General features: G+C 39.5%; 1 protein-coding gene across 1 annotated transcript in view; it reads left to right on the top strand.

The window, feature by feature from the left end:
• Positions 1-19813, top strand: part of LOC111861520 — a 70325-nt gene that overhangs the window by 3305 nt on the left and 47207 nt on the right. The window contains exon 2 of the mRNA XM_033750356.1: positions 2197-2306. Coding sequence (XP_033606247.1) covers positions 2256-2306 — 51 coding nt within the window. The 5' untranslated portion in view covers positions 2197-2255. The remainder of the gene's footprint in view (positions 1-2196; positions 2307-19813) is intronic.

Below are 19813 nucleotides of genomic sequence, written 5' to 3'. Positions count from 1 at the left end.
GTTACCTTCTACTCTGAGTTTAAAACGGTCATAACTCCGTAACCGTCCAAAATCGGACACATGTTTATATGAACTTTTTTGATCACAGACACCTAGGAAATCACCTCCTGCAGTTATGCCCTAAAGTCGTGAAACATCCTGTATATACACGTATATACGTGTATATATATACAGTGATGGTAAAGAAGTCTGTAAGACGCAGTAGTCATAGTACTGTTTATGTAAAACGTCCTTGTGAGTATGTCGTATCCTGGGTAGGCATCCACACTGAAGAAAATCCCTGTGTATTCAACGAAAACTCTGATATACCAATTTTCATTATGACTGAATGTTGAAAATAGTCTGGTGNGGTGACATGCTGAATATGGCGTAACGGTCTACACCATTAATGGCGATGGAACCTCAGAAATGTGTTATAGACACACAATAGTACTTGCATTCACTTAGCAGAAGTATTTCTGTGCTGTGCCCCCCCCCCCAAGATGTGACTAGTTTGCCAAACAGAAGGAGGGATGCTAAAGTTCAGACTGCCGCACCCTGGGCAGCTGTTCAGGTATTCCGACGGCTTGTAACACTTTTAATGGTGTAAGGCGACCAGTGGCATACCACATCCTGCGGCCCCGTGTTTAAGTCTCGTCGCCGAGGCGCCAAATGAATATTAATGCTCTACATTTTTGAGTCCCTTGATTATATAATGTTAATTTTGGCCTACAATGTTATATTTAAGCATCCTGTTACACTCACACAATATATATGACACAAACTCCGTCTTAAGTGCAACAATTTAATTGTAGTTCTTTCTTCTTCCCTTCCTCCACACTACATGTTTCGGCCCTAAATGGCCATCATCAGGTGTGTATTCTTACGTAGCTGCTACACTGCCCGTAGTTTAAAATTTAAAATCACTAGTCTTTCTAATTGTATGTATGTATAAAATCTTTGTTAACCTACACGCGTCAATTGTGTGGTGGAAGGGAAGAAGAAAGAACTACAATTAAATTGTTGCACTTATGACGGAGTTTGTCTCATATATATTACCGTATTTACGCATGTATAGGCCGCACATTTTTTGCCAAAAATTCAAGAGGAAAACTGGGGTGCGGCTTATATTCGAAATATTCGAAATCACACTTCATTTAAAAAAAAATATATTCATAATTAGTAATACAGGGTGTAATACTCCTGAAATAATATTCCAAGAAAATTATTTTTTCTATAATTTCTGTCTGAAAATTGTGCTGCGGCCTATACATGCGTAAATACGGTAATTTTGGCCTTCCATTTCTGTTTTCTTCTGTACGTAATTTGGTTCAGTGGAGGAATTACCATCCATGTTGTTATATCTTAATTTCTTATTGTCGATTTTACTGCAACACTACACGTATCTGAAATATTTCAGTTCATCTACTCACATTCTAGTCGAGCCCTCAGTCTTCAGTATCTCTAGCTTTTCTGTCATAATCATATTGAAATTGCCATAACTTCATGAAACCAGAATATTGTTTTTGTTCAGTCTTTATTCCTTAGTGTTCATGAAATAGTTCCACATACATCTTGAGATCTGTTTACTTTTATTTAACATCTCTTGGCAGATATTCACAGGAAAATGATTTCTGTAGCGCTCTCATTCTTAAGTTTACGCAGGTATGTGCTATCTCTGGAATATTGAGAGGGGGCCCAAAAAATGTATACACACCCTGAACTTAGAAAATATCTGCTTAAATAACTTCTTGGTGTATTTTCAGAGTTGAACCGTAGATATACCAACAAAGTATTGAAGCAGATATTTACTACACTGAAGTGTGTATAGGCCTACACTTTTTGGGCCCATGTATAAAGCAACAGTAGCTATCTACATGCAGACGGGAAGAAGTTCAGTAAAGTTGGTCTAGGGCCGCGCCATAGCTCAGGCGGTTAGTCGCCATCTTCCCACCGCGGCGGTCCGGGTTCGAGCCCGGGTCAGATCATGTGGGTTTTGTGGTGGGCAAAGTGGCGCTGGGGCAGGTTTTCTCCCAGTACTTCGGTTTCCCCTGCCAATTGTCATTCCACCGACTGCTTCACAATCATCATCCATAATATGGGGCTGGTACGTACAATAGGCCAGAAGTGGCCGACGTAGCAAGTGGACTCAGCCTCACCCCAGCCAAAGAAACCAAGAAAAAAGGAAGTTGGTCTAAGAGAGTTATATGTTTACAGACGTGACGTTCCAGTGCCTAGGGCAGTGGGCCGGCCCTGGGGATCAACACTATCTCGCAATGCGGGACACCCGGCCGGGGCTGAGCCGATTTCCACCCTACCGATGTGCGGTAAGTAAAGTGGTCCATCTTATCAACGGGAAAATGGCAGCTAGAGTAAGGGCTTTATAGGATCTCGTGTTCCAAGACATTGTTTCAGAAAGGTAGCCGATAAGACAGCAGACGTAACGAAAACTGTCATCTGTTTATGAAGAAAGCAGTCTTCTCGGATGTAGCGTTGTGTGGATATTGTGTCAACCGACGTTTTCGGAGGAACATATCGCCTCCATATTCAGGGTAGTAGAAAAAATAAGAAACCCCGCAAGACCCTGAAGGTGGAGGCGATACGTTCCTCCGAAACGTCGGTTAACACAATATGTACACAGCGCCACATCCCAGAAGGCTGCCGTCTTCAAAGTCACCGCCGTGAAAACCTAAAATCTTACATGTCATCCGTTTATTTGGAGTAGTGGCAGAAGTTTCCGCACTTCCCACAGCGCTTACATGCTTCAAAATGCCGTGAGTTCCGAGTTAGCGTTTTTGTGAAGCCAACTTATGCGTTATGGGTCGGCCCGACTTGACAGAAAAGCGTCAGACTCTTTTTACCTGATGCGCGCTGCTGCATGAAACTACATGTAATGTTCTCGTATGGTTGGAATTGTTGCCTGCCTAGCTCCAGTTGTTGTCAGCTGTCGTCACCAGTTCGAAACTCATTCCTGTGAACGCAGTATTATTTTTCATTTTTGGTAGCCACTGGACTGTGCAGTTGTCCGACATCAAACGGTTCTGTGTCGCTCCAGCCGTAGAAATTCGCTTGGTTGTTAATTTGGAACCGTCTGGCGGGCCTTCGTATTGAGGTTACTGAGTTTTCTGGAATTCGGCCATTTTGTTCAGCTGTCGTCTGGGCAAACGCATTGTGTTCGACAGTCCGCAGTACGTTCGGTGCACGAACACCTCCAATTTCTCTTTGTAACATAATCTTATATGGGGTGAATACCGTTTTCCGAAAAAAAAAACGTGAAACGTTTGAACTGCTTTGGAAGTTACTTTGCTCTCTGCTTCTTCCCAAAGTGTTGAGATTATTTGGACACTAAATTTATGAAGACAGTGTTGGTTGTGAATTATAATATACCGGCGGTAGCCTGTTTTAAAGAAACCATGTCACACTTCTGACGTCATCATTTCCGCTGACTCAGCAGAGTAGATTCAGTATGCCAGAAGTAGAAGAGCCGGTGTGGCTGTCGGCATAGCGACTGGCTGGACGGCCGGAGAACGATTCCCTCAGAGGGACGGATATTTGTCTGTACTCCACAGCTTCAGGAATGGCTCTGGGATCCACCTAGTCTCCTATCCAATGGGTACCGGCCGCTCTTTGCCTTGCAGTAAAGTGGTCAGGGCGTGAAGTTGATTTCTCACCTCCATCTAGTGCTGAGGCCAAGAATGGTGGAGCTATACCTCCACTCCCGTTTACATCTCCATCGTATAGTGCTCAATTAATTGAGTACAGGAACTTTAAATTTTACTTTTATGCCAGCAGTAGTCTTGAGGAAGCCTTCAGTTCGGACAACTGACATTGCGAAGAAAGCAGTCTTCTGGGATTTGGCACCGTGTATATGTGGTGTTAACCGACGTTTCGGAGGAACGTATCGCCTCCATCTTCAGGGTAGAAAAAAAAGTATAAGAAATCTGCAAGCGACAAGACCGTGAGAACGGTAATTGTCGCTTGCAGATTTCTTATACTTTTTCTTCTACCCTGAAGATGGAGGCGATACGTTCCTCCGAAACGTCGGTTAACACCACATATACACGGTGCCAAATCCCAGAAGACTGCTTTCTTCATAGTCACCGCCGTGAAAGCCTCAAATCTTACAACTGACATTGCATTCGAATCTTGGACGTTCAGAATTCGAACCAGGATTTATAACTACAGCAATTGGCCTATCTGTCGATCGTATACATTAAGGGAATAAGGTTCGTTACAGCATAAATGGAGTGTACAGATTGTAAATAAATTAATGTTACAACGCTCTGTGGTAGATAGATGGGTTCAGTCTGATCATACTTTATATATAGGAATTATGTTACCGTCAACACAACAAATATTCAGTTTTACTTTTGATCTTTATACTGCTACATGTTTCGGTCACATCAGGCAGTTGTACGTATAGTCACTGAAATACCGATATGGATCCTTATCGGTGCAACGCGTCATGTTATGTACTGACATAAAACTCTTGCCTCAAGTTGATGTTATAATAAAGTAGCAAATACATAAATAAGATAAAAGACAAATGTAAGGGTATATCATATATCAAATTATAATATGTTTAAATGCTATAAAAATATTAAAAGTATATTAAAATGTTAAAAAAATGTGAAAGGTTAAGAATTGCATGCCAACTTAAATATTTAAGGTTTCACTGCTGCAGTGTAGAAAATAGGCATGTACGTTGTTTGTAGGTCTTATTGTAGAAACTTTCTATGTAGTAAGCCTGGTTGTGAATCCCAACGACAAGTTTCTATCTGCACTAAATGAGTATCTGTATGTTAATGTTTTTGAATGTGCTATATTAACTTGACTCTGTTAGTAACATGTATCAGTGACATGTTTAACCCGGGTTGTGGTGTGTGGATATTGGTATGCTATTCACACGATATGTATCTTTACATCTGTAATCGTGAAAAAATATATGAATTAATGTGTGTTAATGATATAAGAATATAGGGAGTTTCGTAAATATAGTGATGATGTTACTTACGGTCGTACAAATATGGCGTTTGTGTTCCATGTCTGGGCGTGTATACGTTCTGTGTGTTCTACACTGTGCAGTGTTTGGAACTAGATTGTTTGGAGACGATGGTTATGGTAGTTTTAATTTATGTGATAACTGTGTGGATATGTATTTTGTCAATTTATAACCTGGGCTATCCTTCCAGTTGACAGTTGGTCGATTGGTTTATTTTCTTTGTATAGCTTTTGCTTTGTCGGTGACATAATTCATATATATATATATATATATCTGTAACACACAACAGGGTGCAACCAATGAAGAAGATCGTACTTTGTTAATGCACCCATGGACGGAAACCCTTTGTTTACGCACTAGGGCCTCTGAAATGTGAAGGAGGACCTTTCCAAAGGAAGGAATTTTTCAACTCCAGAAACTGCCAGTAAACTGCTCAGTAAAATCCTAACGCAAAGCATATCCGAAGCACCAACACCGCTTCGCCTTTAATGTGTGGGCAGGGATTATCGATGGTCATCTGATGAGCCCCTACTTCTTACCTCTCTCCAGAAGCCATTATTATTAGTCATGGAGCCATAAACATGTGACAGTATCGACAGATGTTTGAGACACAAGCTGCTGATATCCAAGTAATCTGTATGTTATATCCTGCACATGGTTTTCGTATGAGGAGCCACTTTTTAGAAAATCGTCGAAGTTACGTCAGATTTTCATATAAAACACGTTTTGCATTGATCTGACTTCACAATTACATGATGAATACTTTCAGTGTAGGCCCCAGAGGAATAATGTTGTCTCACTTTAACCCAGCAGAAGGAAAACAAATCTGGAAGCTAAAAGCAACCACATTCACAAACAGAAAACCGGGAAGAATTGTTGGCACAGGTGTTCAGCCCTGCCGACCGTTCTGATGTTATATCAGCAAGGAAATATTGAACACAATGAACATTGGTCGACAGACTATCTGCTCCGATATACACAGGGGCCATAAATTATACGCTACGTTTCAGACTTACATAAATCACAAAGTTTTAGAGATATAGGGAAATGAATTGCATTGTTCGAAAGAACCGTTAAAAAATTACTTGATAATTGATTGCCCGACCGATAGTGGCGCTGCTAGAGCGACCACAGCAGTTTCCCACCAACAACATGCAAAGTCTGTGTTTTACTGAGAGACAGTTCAAGAGCAGAAGAATGTACCGTCCGGAACATGGGGAGCAAGCACACAGAAGACAGTCCATCAAGCGATGGTTGGGAGAGACAGGCAGTGTCCTGCATGAGAAGAGTGCAGATAGGCTTTCAGTAGACGTTGACACAGCTCAGATGGTTCGTGAGGCTTTTCAGAGTAGTTCCGCAGATGGAACGCCTTCAGTCAAAAGTTTTCTTTCAGCAAGATGGTGTCTGTCCACACTAGGGCCGTAGAGTGGGAAAGTCTCTGAATGAAACTTTTCCAAACGGACTGGGCGGGACGGACCAATCCCATGGCTCTCTTGCTGCCCCAATCTAACCCGACCGGATTTTTTCTTTTGGGGCTATGTAAAAGACCAGGTATTCCGTCCTAAAGTTTGTAGGGCCGTTGAACTTCATACAGGAATCAAAACTGCAGTTGCTTCTATGACACTGAAGATGCTGGAAAACATAGAACATGAAATCATGTAACATTTCGACATTCTATGAGCTACAGTTGGCGCTGACATTTAGGTGTATTGAACGTTGTGGGTTGTTTTTCAAGTAAAGCAAACCAATTCTCTTTATCTGATACTCTAACTTTTGTATGCATTTGAAATGTAGTGAATAAGTTGTGGCTACTTACATGTGTGTTTCAGCACAGTAATTCTCGGTTTAAATATGAGCCATTCTGAGCAACATGTATACAAGTACACTATATAGACATATTACTTTCATTTCTAAACTTAACTGTTATTCCTTCTTTAAAATTCTAGCTAGTAGGCCCTATGTATTTGGATATTGACAAGGAAAGTTCCTTACACAAAAAAAGGAAATTCTGCTTCTTCTACATGCAGCAGACAGTTATATGTGTAATTTTCATTTCATGCATCCTGTTGTGTTACAGTATACACCTCTTTATTACAACCGTCACAACACAACTGATATCAAGATAAGTGCCTAGTTTCGGCTGTTAATAGCCATCATCAGGCAAATACATGATTAACATGTATACACCACCGAACCGCAGTACTAGTAAAATTGGATACAATGTTATTAATTATATAAAAAACTTGACATAAAAATACAATAAATTAGGTTATTTAAACAGAAGTTATAGTATAAAACAAGAATAAAATTCTTTGATTGATGTTTTACATCATCGAGTCAGTCGTTGGTTTAGTAATTTTGTTGCGTTCCCACGGACAGAATGGAATATTCTATATTTTTTGTGTATATAAAATTGTATAGGAGGCTCGTGATGTAGATGTAGTAAATTAATGTTAATCTGAAAATGATATGAAAGTAATAGTATTAAATTTTGTTATAATCAACAATTGATTTTGGTATTGAAGATATAGAGTATACCTGTATTACTTACCATTTAGTCGGTGCCTCATCTTACAAAGTGTCCATACTGTAGGGAATGTAAACAACGACTGATTTGGTGATGTAAGATTTAGTCAATGCAAGGGAGGGAGGGGGAGGTAGAGATAAGGTGTATGCGGAAGTGGTGGAAAGGGGGAGGGCGTATAACTGTATATTATGTTTTTTATGTATCAGTTATTACATCATATATAGAGTTAAACATTTCTGTAAAATTATCATTCAGTTGCAAATTTAGTTTGCTGATTTCGTAAATGTGAAATCTTTCATATGTGTCCAAGGTACGGCCTTTCTTGCCGATATATAGAACTTCTAATGTTTTGTCTGTCATACTGTATTCATGTGTGGTGTCCAATATATGTTGAGCAAATCTGGAGCTTTGTCCGTTATTTTTTATGTCTCATGTGTTCTTTGAATCTGACTTCTTAAAGATATGTCCGGTCTGTCCTATATATTTTAATGGACAGTCAGAACATTGTAGTTGGTAAACCCCACTAAGATTATACATATCATTTTTGTCATCATTTATTTTCAACAGATGTTTTATATTGTTTTTTGTCTGATATGAGATACCAACTTCAGTATTCTTGAAAAGTTTAGTAATAGATCTGATTTCATGGCCGAAATAGGTAAAGGTGGTCCATTTATTTTTCTGCGTAGTTTTTTTTTGTGGAGGGTTTTTGTGTTAGTTGTATGGTATTTAGTGGGTAATTATTATTATTTAGAATAGTTCTAACAATGTTTTCTTCTATGTTTTATTGGTAATATCGTGTGACAACTCAGTAAAGTTATTATTGTTAATGAAGTTATCAAGTTTATTGATATAATCGTCTTTTTTTAGAATGACTAGCGTGTTGCCTTTATCGGCTTTTCCTATTATTGAGAGACTATTAATTAATTTTTGTTTGATGTTCTTTAGTGTGTTCCATTCTACATGCTCTTTTTGAATGTATATTTTATTCCTTTTTTGATTTTGTTTCTTAATTTTTGTAAGTTATTAGCTACTGATGTTTTATACTATAACTTCTGTTTTATATAATATAATTTATTGTATTTTTGCATATTTTATATAATTAATATTATTATATCCAATTTTACTAGTACTGCGGTTCAGTGGTGTGTGTATGTTAATCATGTATTTTCCTGATGATGGCTATTAATAGCCGAAACATGTAGCAGAGCCGAAACTAGGCACTGATCTTGATGTTAGTTGTGTTGTGACGGTTGTAATAAAGAAATTATATGTGTATTTTACCCAAGGTTCTTTAAGTTTCTTAGTTACGACAAGTTATGTATGCATGACCTGTAGAGTTGAATATTTTATTAGTTTCACCGTGAACCATAATAAATCCGTTGCGTGTCCTCGTGTTGCAGACGGAGGCCCTAGCTCCGTTCATATCTCTGTTTCCCTTACAGCATGGGGACAACCCCTCAGTTTATCTGCTGTAACTGCGTTTCTCGCATGAAAGAGATAAGAGAGCGTAAGGGACTGCGCGAATGAGGGTGGTGTACGGTATGTCTACTTACGTGTATTATCACTAGCTATTTAAAATACATGCAAATCGTAATACTGCATGAATCCATCAAACAAGCCTGTTGTGACCATACAGGATGATCAGAGCTCCAGTAGAGTTCTAAAAGGAGGGGGTTGTCAGTTAGAGCTGAAAACGTAAATAAAGTTGTTTTCAGATTTACTTCCGTTTTGCAGTTGCGACATGTTTACGGTGATGTCGCTTTGTGTGGGTGTGCCCGTTTGGCGAAGGCTTCGAGGTGAGAGTTCGTGGAAGCAGAGTCAGGAACGGTTATTGGACGGTAACACAGTGCGGCAATAGACGTGCCTAGATATACTAATGCGGAGTTTTGTAAGGTTTCTGCGATGAAAATTAGTAATCTGAGAGAAAGAGACACTTATGCTGCAAGCACGCGTTTTCAGTGTGCACCGTGGGGAGGATGTGTTGGATATTGTGCACGATGATCGATCAAACAGCACTCTTCAGGTTACACTTCTACCGTAGTTACTATAGGATTCTGACGATGGTGTATAACACACTGATATGTTGGGATTTTGGACTTTATCCATCGTCCTGGTTTTTAAGATAACAAATAAAAACACGACGTTTCGGAAACTGGATCTGTTTCCGTCCTCAGGTGAAGGAAAACACCTATTCAGTTGGGTCCCTTAGAAAGAGCTGGACAGTGATTGAGGCTAGCTCTTTCTAAGGGACCCAACTGAATAGGTGTTTTCCTTCACCTGAGGACGGAAACAGATCCAGTTTCCGAAACGTCGTGTTTTTATTTGTTATCTTAAAAACCAGGACTATGGATAAAGTCCAAAATCCCAACATATCAGTGACTTCTACCGTAGTTTCTCAGAGTGCAGTATGGCAGTGGTATTCAGTCTTTTTTGTTCGCGTAGCCCCCCAGATATAATTTATCTTCAACTTTGTGCCCCCAAAGTTGTTGGTGCATAATTCAAGCTGTGCACATTTAAAATAAATTCAATAATTACATCTGAAATAATGTACTGAACAAGTTTCAGATAGGGAAAAAATAGAATCAAATTATTTGCTACCATGTAAAATTAATAAAGAAACAAAGGTATTTAACAAAGCAAAATTATATGGTTAAATATTTTATCAATTATTAATTTTGTTCTGACCTGTTAATGAGATGATTGAGCTTGTTTCTGGCACACCAGCACCTCAATTTGGGGACGAATTTTAATTTTACATACCCCATAAAACGTCTTCACGTACCCGAGGGGCTACGCTTACCCCAGGTTGATACAACTGCAGTATGGCATACTTGCGGGAAAATCGGTTGTATTGCTTCCATGAACAGCGGTAGAGGTGTTGTTAGCAGGGGACAAACATCTCCGTCTAATATTCTACCGATGTGTCACACAACACTGGACACCCAGAACTTCTTCCGTGTGTTGTAGACTAACAAGGCTGTATTTACGAGAAGTGGTGTACACAGCCTGCACAAGTTGCATGTATGGGCAACAAAGAATCCTCACTCAGCAATTCAATAAAGATTTTGTGATAAAAGCTTTGGAAAATTATAGATTATTACATAATCGGACTGTCTCGGAGGAGCCCGCTTCGCTATTTCCTCAAAGAAACGCTCCACTTTTGTTGGAGGATATGCCCCTATATGTGCCCGTGCCCCTACCCATTTTGCGCGTCGTGTGCGCAACAACTTCCCGGACAACTGCATAGGGCGTGAAGGTCCTGACCTTAACCCCCCCCCCCCAAAGAATAATTTGAGATGTTTGAAGGAACCACGAATGACTACTGCAGACATTAGGATCTGACTAGACAACTCGTTTCGTCTGGGGCCGAGTACAACATCTTTGAGTTGTGGGTTCAGGAGGTTAGACATCTGTTATGATGTGCATTCGGTGGTGTTCAAGTCCGCATTACACGAACAGAATGACACAATAATAATAATAATAATAATAATAATAAAGGTAAAGCTGTTCCCTGTAACAGGCCGTGAAGGCCCATAGGGTTGTGAGATGTCGAGGCTCCCACATTTTATAGACAATTGATTCACAGATGGCGGTACGATCGGCAGCTCCGTCGCCCTTTACCCCTCAGGAAGATTCCTGGTACTCATTTCTGTGAGAGGCTGAGTCGACCCTAGGCCCATAGTGCGGCTGGAAGGATTAGGTAAATTGAAAAAAAAAATCCAATGACCTCAACGGGAATCGAAGCCACAAGCTTCCGGCTTGTCGCATATTGCCTCGACCAACTACGCTACCTCGTGCCCCAATAATAATAATAATAATAATGATAATAACAACAACAACAAAGAGGTGTTCTGAAGTGACAATTGAAAACTGTTACAAAGGATAGAATCTGCTTTTTTCTTTAATTGCAACTTGACATATTATGTTGAGAACAGATGCTTCAATTTTTTTAAAATCGACAATCACAGTAATGCAAAGATACATCAGTGTAAAAGCGTCGCAGTTCCCTAACGGTGGCGAATCTGAGAAGACCTCATTTTGAAATTCCGCCCCAGTTGGTCTCCCCAACAGCCTCCCTAAATACTGTACTGGAGACTGGAGCCACTCGATAGATGCTGTAGTTCCCTTTTCTTTGCTGGCATTCTGAATTTCCTGTAATTCGGAATTGTAATGACACAAGGTAAACACAGTTACTTAGAATACCGGTATTTTTGTAGCGACACTTAATGAATGGATGTTAACTGCACTGAGTCAAGTCAGCTATTGAGAACTAATGTCCCCAAGAGCATTGAACTCTCCTTGGAAGTTTCCCAAATTCTATGAGTAGCAAACAATTTGAAGGAACGCGTTCGTGAGTGCTAGCGGGCGTCAAATCTTTGCTGATAATATGCGGGTGAGAACCGGAAGCAAAGAAGTGTTTTTTTGTTCAATCCATATACTGGTTAGCGTAGCTTCTGCATTAAATGTTAACTTTCGGTATTGTCATATGATTGGCCTGCCTTAGTTTCTATTCTGATCAGAACCGGAAATAGGGGTTGAAGCGAGTCCGCTTCGTTACAGATTGTTTTTCTTTTAACAAAGATATTTATAGTTCCTTAAGATACAGTAAATATCGCTCCCAGCAACGAGTTCTCGAACCCACATTATAATATTGTCATCCATTTCATATTCACATTATGAGCGGCTGAGTTACGATTTCGGATGGCGCCGACCGCTTCGAAGGAATTGCCCACGCTGATGCGTGAGCCTATAAACCCGTTGTTCCGGCCGCTGGCCCGGAAAAGGTCACAGAACAATGAGCCGTAAATACCTTACATCTCCAGCAAAACGGGATGTGACGTCATGGACATGAAGCCAGATAAACTTCAACAACCTTGTATTATACATTGCTGAGTACGCCCATTTGTAGGCGGTGATTTGCATTGAGACGTAGCGGAAATAAAACACAGGTCTTGGTTTTCTGGCATGCCAGTGTAGCGTAAGAACAATAACATAGAAGTGTCGTTACGGAAGTTCAGAGCCTTAAACACAGATTGTATCTTAATGTGTTACCTAGTCAGTTTCATGTGAATGTGGATGATGAATTTCAGGCAATGCCTTCACCGTTAACGATCCTAACAACCCAGAGAAACACGCACACACAACACGACACACTGTGTGTTTTCTATATAGGGCGTGAGAGTAGGTAGATATGAGACCTGAGGGCCGCGTCATAGCTCAAACGGTTTTCGCTGGCTACCCACCGCGGCGGCCCGGGTTCGATCCAGGGTCTGGTCAAGTGGAATTTCTGGTGGACAAATTGGCGCTGGGGCAGGTTTTCTCCGAGTACTTCGGTTTTCCCTGCCAATCTCCATTCCACCAACTGCTCCACAATCACCCTCACCTATCATCTGGGGCTGGTACAATAAGCCAGAAGTGGCCGCAGTACAAGGGACTTAGTCCCACCCCACTAGCAATAAAAAAAAAAAAGAGCTGAGGTTCGTAGGTCAGTGAGTTTTAAGAGCATGGTTTTCTGATATGTGACGCCATATAGCTTCCTTTGTTTTCCGAAGAACGTTTGTAGGGGAGAGAGGAGGAACTATACACACCTAAATCTGAGCTGCTACACAATGTTACTCATTGAGTTTTCCCAATTTTGCAACATTTTTCCACTAAGGAAATTTAATTGTTATCATGTACGTGTATAAGCAACAAAGCCACATCCACAAAAAAAAAGTTATCAGTTAAAAACAAGAAAATTTCAGATCGTACCATTACCCACCTTTGTGGGTCAGTGGAACGCAAAAATATTTTGGCTGAAACAGATTACAGATATCGAAAATACACAGCCTGAAACATAGAAATAATAATTTAGAAGGCACTGAAACCAAAGCATGTAGCAGTAATTTCAATTTACTAATGAGTAGGAGGGAATATACACGTATGTTAAAAAAAACAAAGAACAAGAGAATATGTGATGCAATAAATGAATAGTTCTGCCTCTAATTTAACATCAAAAGTGTTCACAGACGTCGCACTTAATGCCCTTTGTGCACAAATTTGCACCTGAAATTTACCGCAGTATGTGCAGGACTGAATTATCCCGCGTGAATCCATGAACTTAATCCGGCCTCGAAATATGTATACAACAAACTGAAAACATGCAAACTAAGAAGGAATTAGACATCAAGAGAACACACTACATCTAAGTACTTTTATAATACTTAATGCCTTTTGTTTTCCCGGGTATTTTCTTTCGGTTTTTGTTTACAGCACAAGCCGCAAAAACACAAAACTAGGCATAAGGGGAGCGCTGTTCCTTAGAGGCCCAGCTGACAGCTAACACTAATTTCTGGAAGCTTCTGATAGATTACAGTGCCGTTGACGTGCCTTCTGTGCACTAGTGCTCCTGTCTCCTCTACATATCTACCAAACTGCGTCGCATTACATGTCAGTAGACCGTTATCTAAAAATACACATTTGTACCGATATTTGGGCATATTTCGTAAGAGTAAATATATGTATTATTTATATACGTATATGAATCACTCCACCGCCATGATGGGTGCAGAAATGAAAATTTTCCTGATTTTGCCAAATCTTAGATTTCCAGATGGTTCACATTCCTTTGATCCAAATATTATTGTCGAAAGAGATGGATGGAAGAAATTAGTTTTCTGAGTAAAATTCGTGGCATTTGTTTCTTTACAGAATCTTGCGAGATTTTACTAATGCTGACATAACAGAGTCGCAGTTTCCTGGTACCTAATTACCTAGCAGTTTACAGTCATTATTTTTCCGGAAGGAATGAAGCAGGAAACATCAATTCTTTTCCACCATACATGTTGCATGCTAAATGCAATGGAGGGATATCATGTTTAGTTTCCAAAGTAACAACGCCGGTAATATATTTCATAAAGACTTTGGGAGGACAAAGCAATGCTCTATCATTAGGATCCGATCGAGGGCGTCATGTCGCCCAAGAGAGTACGCCACATGTACGAGTACTCGTCCATTGTACGAGTGTAAGTGCGTTCACCATCAATTGTATTCTCTTTGTACCTACACGTCTCTTTGTGAATCTTACGGTAGCCATAATGCATAAACAATATTGCGACATGTCTGATGAAAGCGGGAATAGTAGAACCAGAGAAAAAGACATAGGAGAGAACAAAAAAGTTGGTCATGAATCTCGAGGAGACTGAAGCCACGAATGACTGTGCTGGCGAAGGTCAGCAGGATTTAACCGACTGACCGACAGAAGACAAAGGAGACTGAGAAGACTTAGTGGGTGCTACAGTGAACTGTAAAAGTGAATTAGCCATAGCGCTATAATTAATTGTACTTACGGTTTGTAAGAGTCCAATAAATCCAGTTAGCAATGTAAACTTCATGTCTGATTACTAAACACGTGACATAATTGTAGCGATTTTGTTCTCCGTTTCGGCTGTCACGTGATTCTGTTTCCATGGAAACGTATTTACAGAGCCATTTTCTAGCAACGGTCGGCTTTTTAGGATGTTTTAGCCTAGCAGTGGATGTCTTTTCCTCTTCCACTATTCCGACTTTCAGCCGTCATGTCAGAGTATTGTATTCTCGCATTTGTATGTGTGCATATACTTGAAAACATACCCAAATTACAGTTATACGAGTAGTTTTAATCTTGAATGAGGCACTGCCCAGAGTCGGCGAGCTGCCCCTACATTTTATACGAGGAATACTTGGAAAGTAACTTCCGATTATTTTAGGCAACTAATGTAGGAACGGATGGGAGCTCGCGCATTCGAGGTAGCGTCACATGATTTATAGCCTTGTAAACTATGACTAGGGACCGGATTTGTATGCCCTAATAATCCCTTAAATATTTATGCATGAAAAACTTCCGAAATATGCACTAAAATATGCACATAAAAATTTATACCAAATATTAAAATTGATTTTACATTATTTTAAGACCAACAAATCAATATTTAAGTTCATTTTATGTAATCACTGAATGATTCGCTTGCAATAAAAAGCGAAACATAAATACAAATCATGCAACAAAACCAATATATTCCATTAAAAAATTAAAAAACCAGTGGTACTCATATTTAGCTCTCCGAACTTTCAACTTCTCTTCTGTTGCAGTTCACAGTTACTAAATATTCTAGGTTTTCCATGGTTAGTCGCCTCCTATTGGCTCGTAAGATGTCCTTATAGCGGGAAAAACTTCTTTCCACCTCACAGAAACTTAGGGGCGCATGTACAAAAGCCGCTATTTGCTCCACTGTTAGTGATTTTTTACTTGGCAGTTCAGTAAGTTTACCGGCTAAAATTTCTTCAGTTTCACAAATTTGTTCGTATCCTGGATTTTTTGAAAGAATGCTGTGTACTTTTTCCTTTACTACTTCACCAACTCTTCCAGGAACCGAATACAATTTGGAAACAGTGGTTTTGAAAACACTTAACGACTGATACAAAGTAGTATTGCTATTGCTTGCCTCCAATGAGTAAATGGCGGATGGAAGATGAGAGAAGTGAGCAGATATATAGGAAAGATTAGTTTCTAGTTCTGCGTTTTTAGTACATCTTGGGCAATTTGAATTGATCCTGCACTTTTGGGATCAAATGTAATCACGACATTCCTGTTTCTAAATGTTCGGTATAATAACTCGCTGCACACGGCCACGTGCCCCAACGCGTTAAAATTGGTTCTGGCGGAAGTGGGACGCTCCGTGCTACTGCTTTAAAGGCTTCTTTTCTGTGTGGCGCTTTAACAAATACCTTCTTCACAGAAGAAATCAACTTGTCAGCAAGCGGAAAATTTGCACGAATTGTTTCTGCAACACGGTGCAACCAATGGGCAAGTCAAGTCAAATATGTTATTTTTGAAATATAACTTTAAGAGCAGTACCGGCTTTCATCATATAACTTGTGGCATCAGTCACAAAGAGCAATACGCGCTCATACTGAATGCCATTCAGCCATAGTAAATTCATGGAACTGATAAAAAATCCGGAAACTGCGGAGCTATTTGTGGTTTCAAATTGCTCTACCGCAAGAAGATATGGGGTAGATTGTTCATTCTTATTAAGGGATCCAACTATACAATTTGCAATAAACCATCCCTCACAAACTTGTGTTTCGTCGATTGATACCCACACAAAATTATATTGAATCTTATCTCTATTGCTTTCAATTGTAAAATCGTAACACTGCTACAGGTAATTTTTGCGCACAGTAGATTCATCCGGCACTTTGCACTGTGTATACTTCTCTATGAAGTTTCTCAGAGTAGGATTGGTTAGTTTCCACAGCGGAATATCTGCCGCTAAAAAGGCTTCGCATAAATTAAAGGAAAACTATGAAAAACTATTATTAGAAAATTCACAAAGCAATTTTTGAACAGGAGCACTTTTCGTTAATTTAATTTTAATATTCCCTTTGTGCATATTAGTGTTCAAATGCTGAAGCAGTTGAAAGCGTTTTTCACAACCGTTTCCTCACACGCTGGGCAGTAAAGAATTTCGTTATTCGTACTTATCATCTCTCCTTCGAACTCCCGTTGATACAGCTGTAATTTAGTTTTCTGACTTACTTTCACTTTCGGCATGACTACAGAAAGCTAAACAAACTTAACTACAGATAAGTCACTACTAATGTGAATGGTCCCCAGCTTCAAATGAAGAAGCGTTACGAACCTCATGGAGACTTAGGAAATTAATAAATGAAGTCCCTTATCGGTTGAGTAGTATTACGTTGATAGCGGCTATATGTGAACGCTTCTGACTAATCTCTTCGCGGCCACTTTGATGGTACGCGGATGAGGCAAGTTAGAGTGGAGGGATCGGGGAAGTCCCGTCCTGGGTATTGCATCAGAAACATGAAACATGACGAAATGTTGAGTCACATGCAACATAATCTTATACGGAAAAGAAAAATTGTTTATACACACGACCAAGATTGAAAATTTGAACACAAACTTAAAAAATATATATGATAAACATTTTAAAAAGGAAATATGCAATATAAATATAGATCTTAGAGAATTTTATGCTTATTCATAAAACAGGCAAAATATGGATTTATATGCACCATCAAACCATGTTCAAATTTTAAGAAATGAAGTAATTCATACATATATCCAAACGAGCATACTTTCTGGTTGCAAGAAAGAAATATGCACTTGCATTAAAATCCGGTCCCTGACTATCACATAACTGGTCAACTGGTGTTTGTTCTTGTCTCTACAGAGTGAGTTATGACGTGTCCTGTGATTGATAATCCCACCAACTGCAAAATTCACGCTATTATCTGCTTTCATTACACTAAAAACACGAGTGGTACAGAAATACATTGTGAATTATGCGTGGTTAACGGCCAAATTGTAACGAGTGAAGGAACTGTAAGACAATGGTGTAGAATGTTCAAAGATGGGCAAAAAATGTTCGCTATGAAGAGCAAAGTGGTCGGCCATCTGTGATATTATTTAAAGTGAAAGACGGCACTTTACAATTTCAGAACTTTCATGTGAATTTCCACAATTTTCACACACTGTTTTCCACGAGATTATCGCAGTTTAAGCTAAGCTACATAAGTTTTGTGCAGTATGTGTTCCAAAAATGCTCACGAGTGCGCACAAAAGGCTGAGAATGGATACGGCTTTGGCTTTGTTAGAGGGATGCCACAAAGATGGCAATGAATTTCTCAATCATATCGTACGAGTAACAGGTGATGAAGCCTGGGTGTCATTTATAAATGTTGGAACCAAAGAGCAGTCAGAGAAATGGATGCACACACATTCACCAAATAATCCGAAAAAGTTCGAGAAAATCTTGTCTGCCAGATAGCTCATGGCAACTGTTTTCTGGGACGGGAAAAAGGTGCCGATGGTGGAATTCATGTAACAAGGGACCACAGTAACGTCAGAAGTGTATTGTGAAACACTAAAAAAAGTGCATGTGGCCATTCAGAACAAAAGGCGAGGAATACTGATATACGGTATAGTGTTCCACGATAATGCGCGTCCGCATACAGCTGCTCACACTCCAGCACTGCTGGAGCAATTCAACTGGGAGTTGTTTGACCACCCTCCTTACAGCCCTGATCTCGTTCCAAGGGACTACTGCCTGTTTACCTACCTGAAGCACTGGTTGAGATTGCAGTGCTTCAACAGTAATGAGGACTTGATGGAAGTTATCAAAACGTGGCTGAGCTCACACCCGGTAGACTCTTGTCAGAGGCATACAAAAACGTATTCCCCAATATGATATAAGTGCCTCAATTCCGGCGGTGTCTACGTTGGGAAGTAGCTTAAGTATATACAGTATTATTTGTTACTTATCATATCTCGTTTCGTTAATCTCTCACTGGAGGTTAATTTCCGAATAGCCCTTGTAATTTCTCTGTTGAAAATTGATGTAAGGGTGATTGTAGTTTTCTCACGCTCTTCAGCAGCAACAGGCACCAACATGTCAAAACATTGCTCTATAAAATGTACTGTAGTGTGGGTGTATGTTAGATGCTTTTTTATTTATTAGAACTGATGAAGAAAGGAGGGAAAACACTTCTTTTGTTATGTACCTTAAAGTGAGCCAGGATAATGCAGACAGTATAGCGACTGGCTACTGGCATGAAACTGACTACTCACCTCCAACTAGTGCCGGAGTCAAGAAATATCCATATTTTGGCAACATTAAGAAATAGGCACTTTTAGTCTCCCTATTAAATTTCAGTGTATATAAACTGAGCCTGAAAATATGAAATTCGGCGTTCTCACAGTGGCATCTATCTCCTGGTATATGATGCAGTGTAGGCTACCAGACAACATGGCATCACATCCCAGAAGTTGGTACATTTTAAGCTTGAAGATGGCCACTTTAGCTGAAACAATTTGTACGTATATTTATTATGTTTATTATTATTGTTATTTCAAATACATAGCCACAAGTCAATTAACAGTAGCTGTTTTGTTTTGCATATGCTGAAAATACCTTAACAGTGATTTGCCTTGCTATCACACAGTTCAAAACTCATATTGTTCCTTTGTTTAACAAATGAGGCATGCACAAACATGTTCATGATTTCTTCATACTTGAAGAGAGAATTAAAGCCAGCAATGTGCCAATATGATATACCAGAGGAATAAAGGAAATACAGCATGGTCACATTTTGTACAAATTTGAAATGATGTGATATAATAAATACAGGATGGGGCGCAGAAACTTTCTTTTTTTTGAAGGCGAATCAAATAAAAAGTATTGCTGATAGACAAAATTTATGTTTACCTAATGAAAGAACATACTTTAAAGTTTTAAATCATGTAGTTTTAAACAAAATAT

Source organism: Cryptotermes secundus, unplaced genomic scaffold, assembly GCF_002891405.2.
Source record: "Cryptotermes secundus unplaced genomic scaffold, Csec_1.0 scaffold991, whole genome shotgun sequence".
Taxonomy (NCBI): domain Eukaryota; kingdom Metazoa; phylum Arthropoda; class Insecta; order Blattodea; family Kalotermitidae; genus Cryptotermes; species Cryptotermes secundus.
This window is presented reverse-complemented; position numbering and strand designations above follow the sequence as displayed.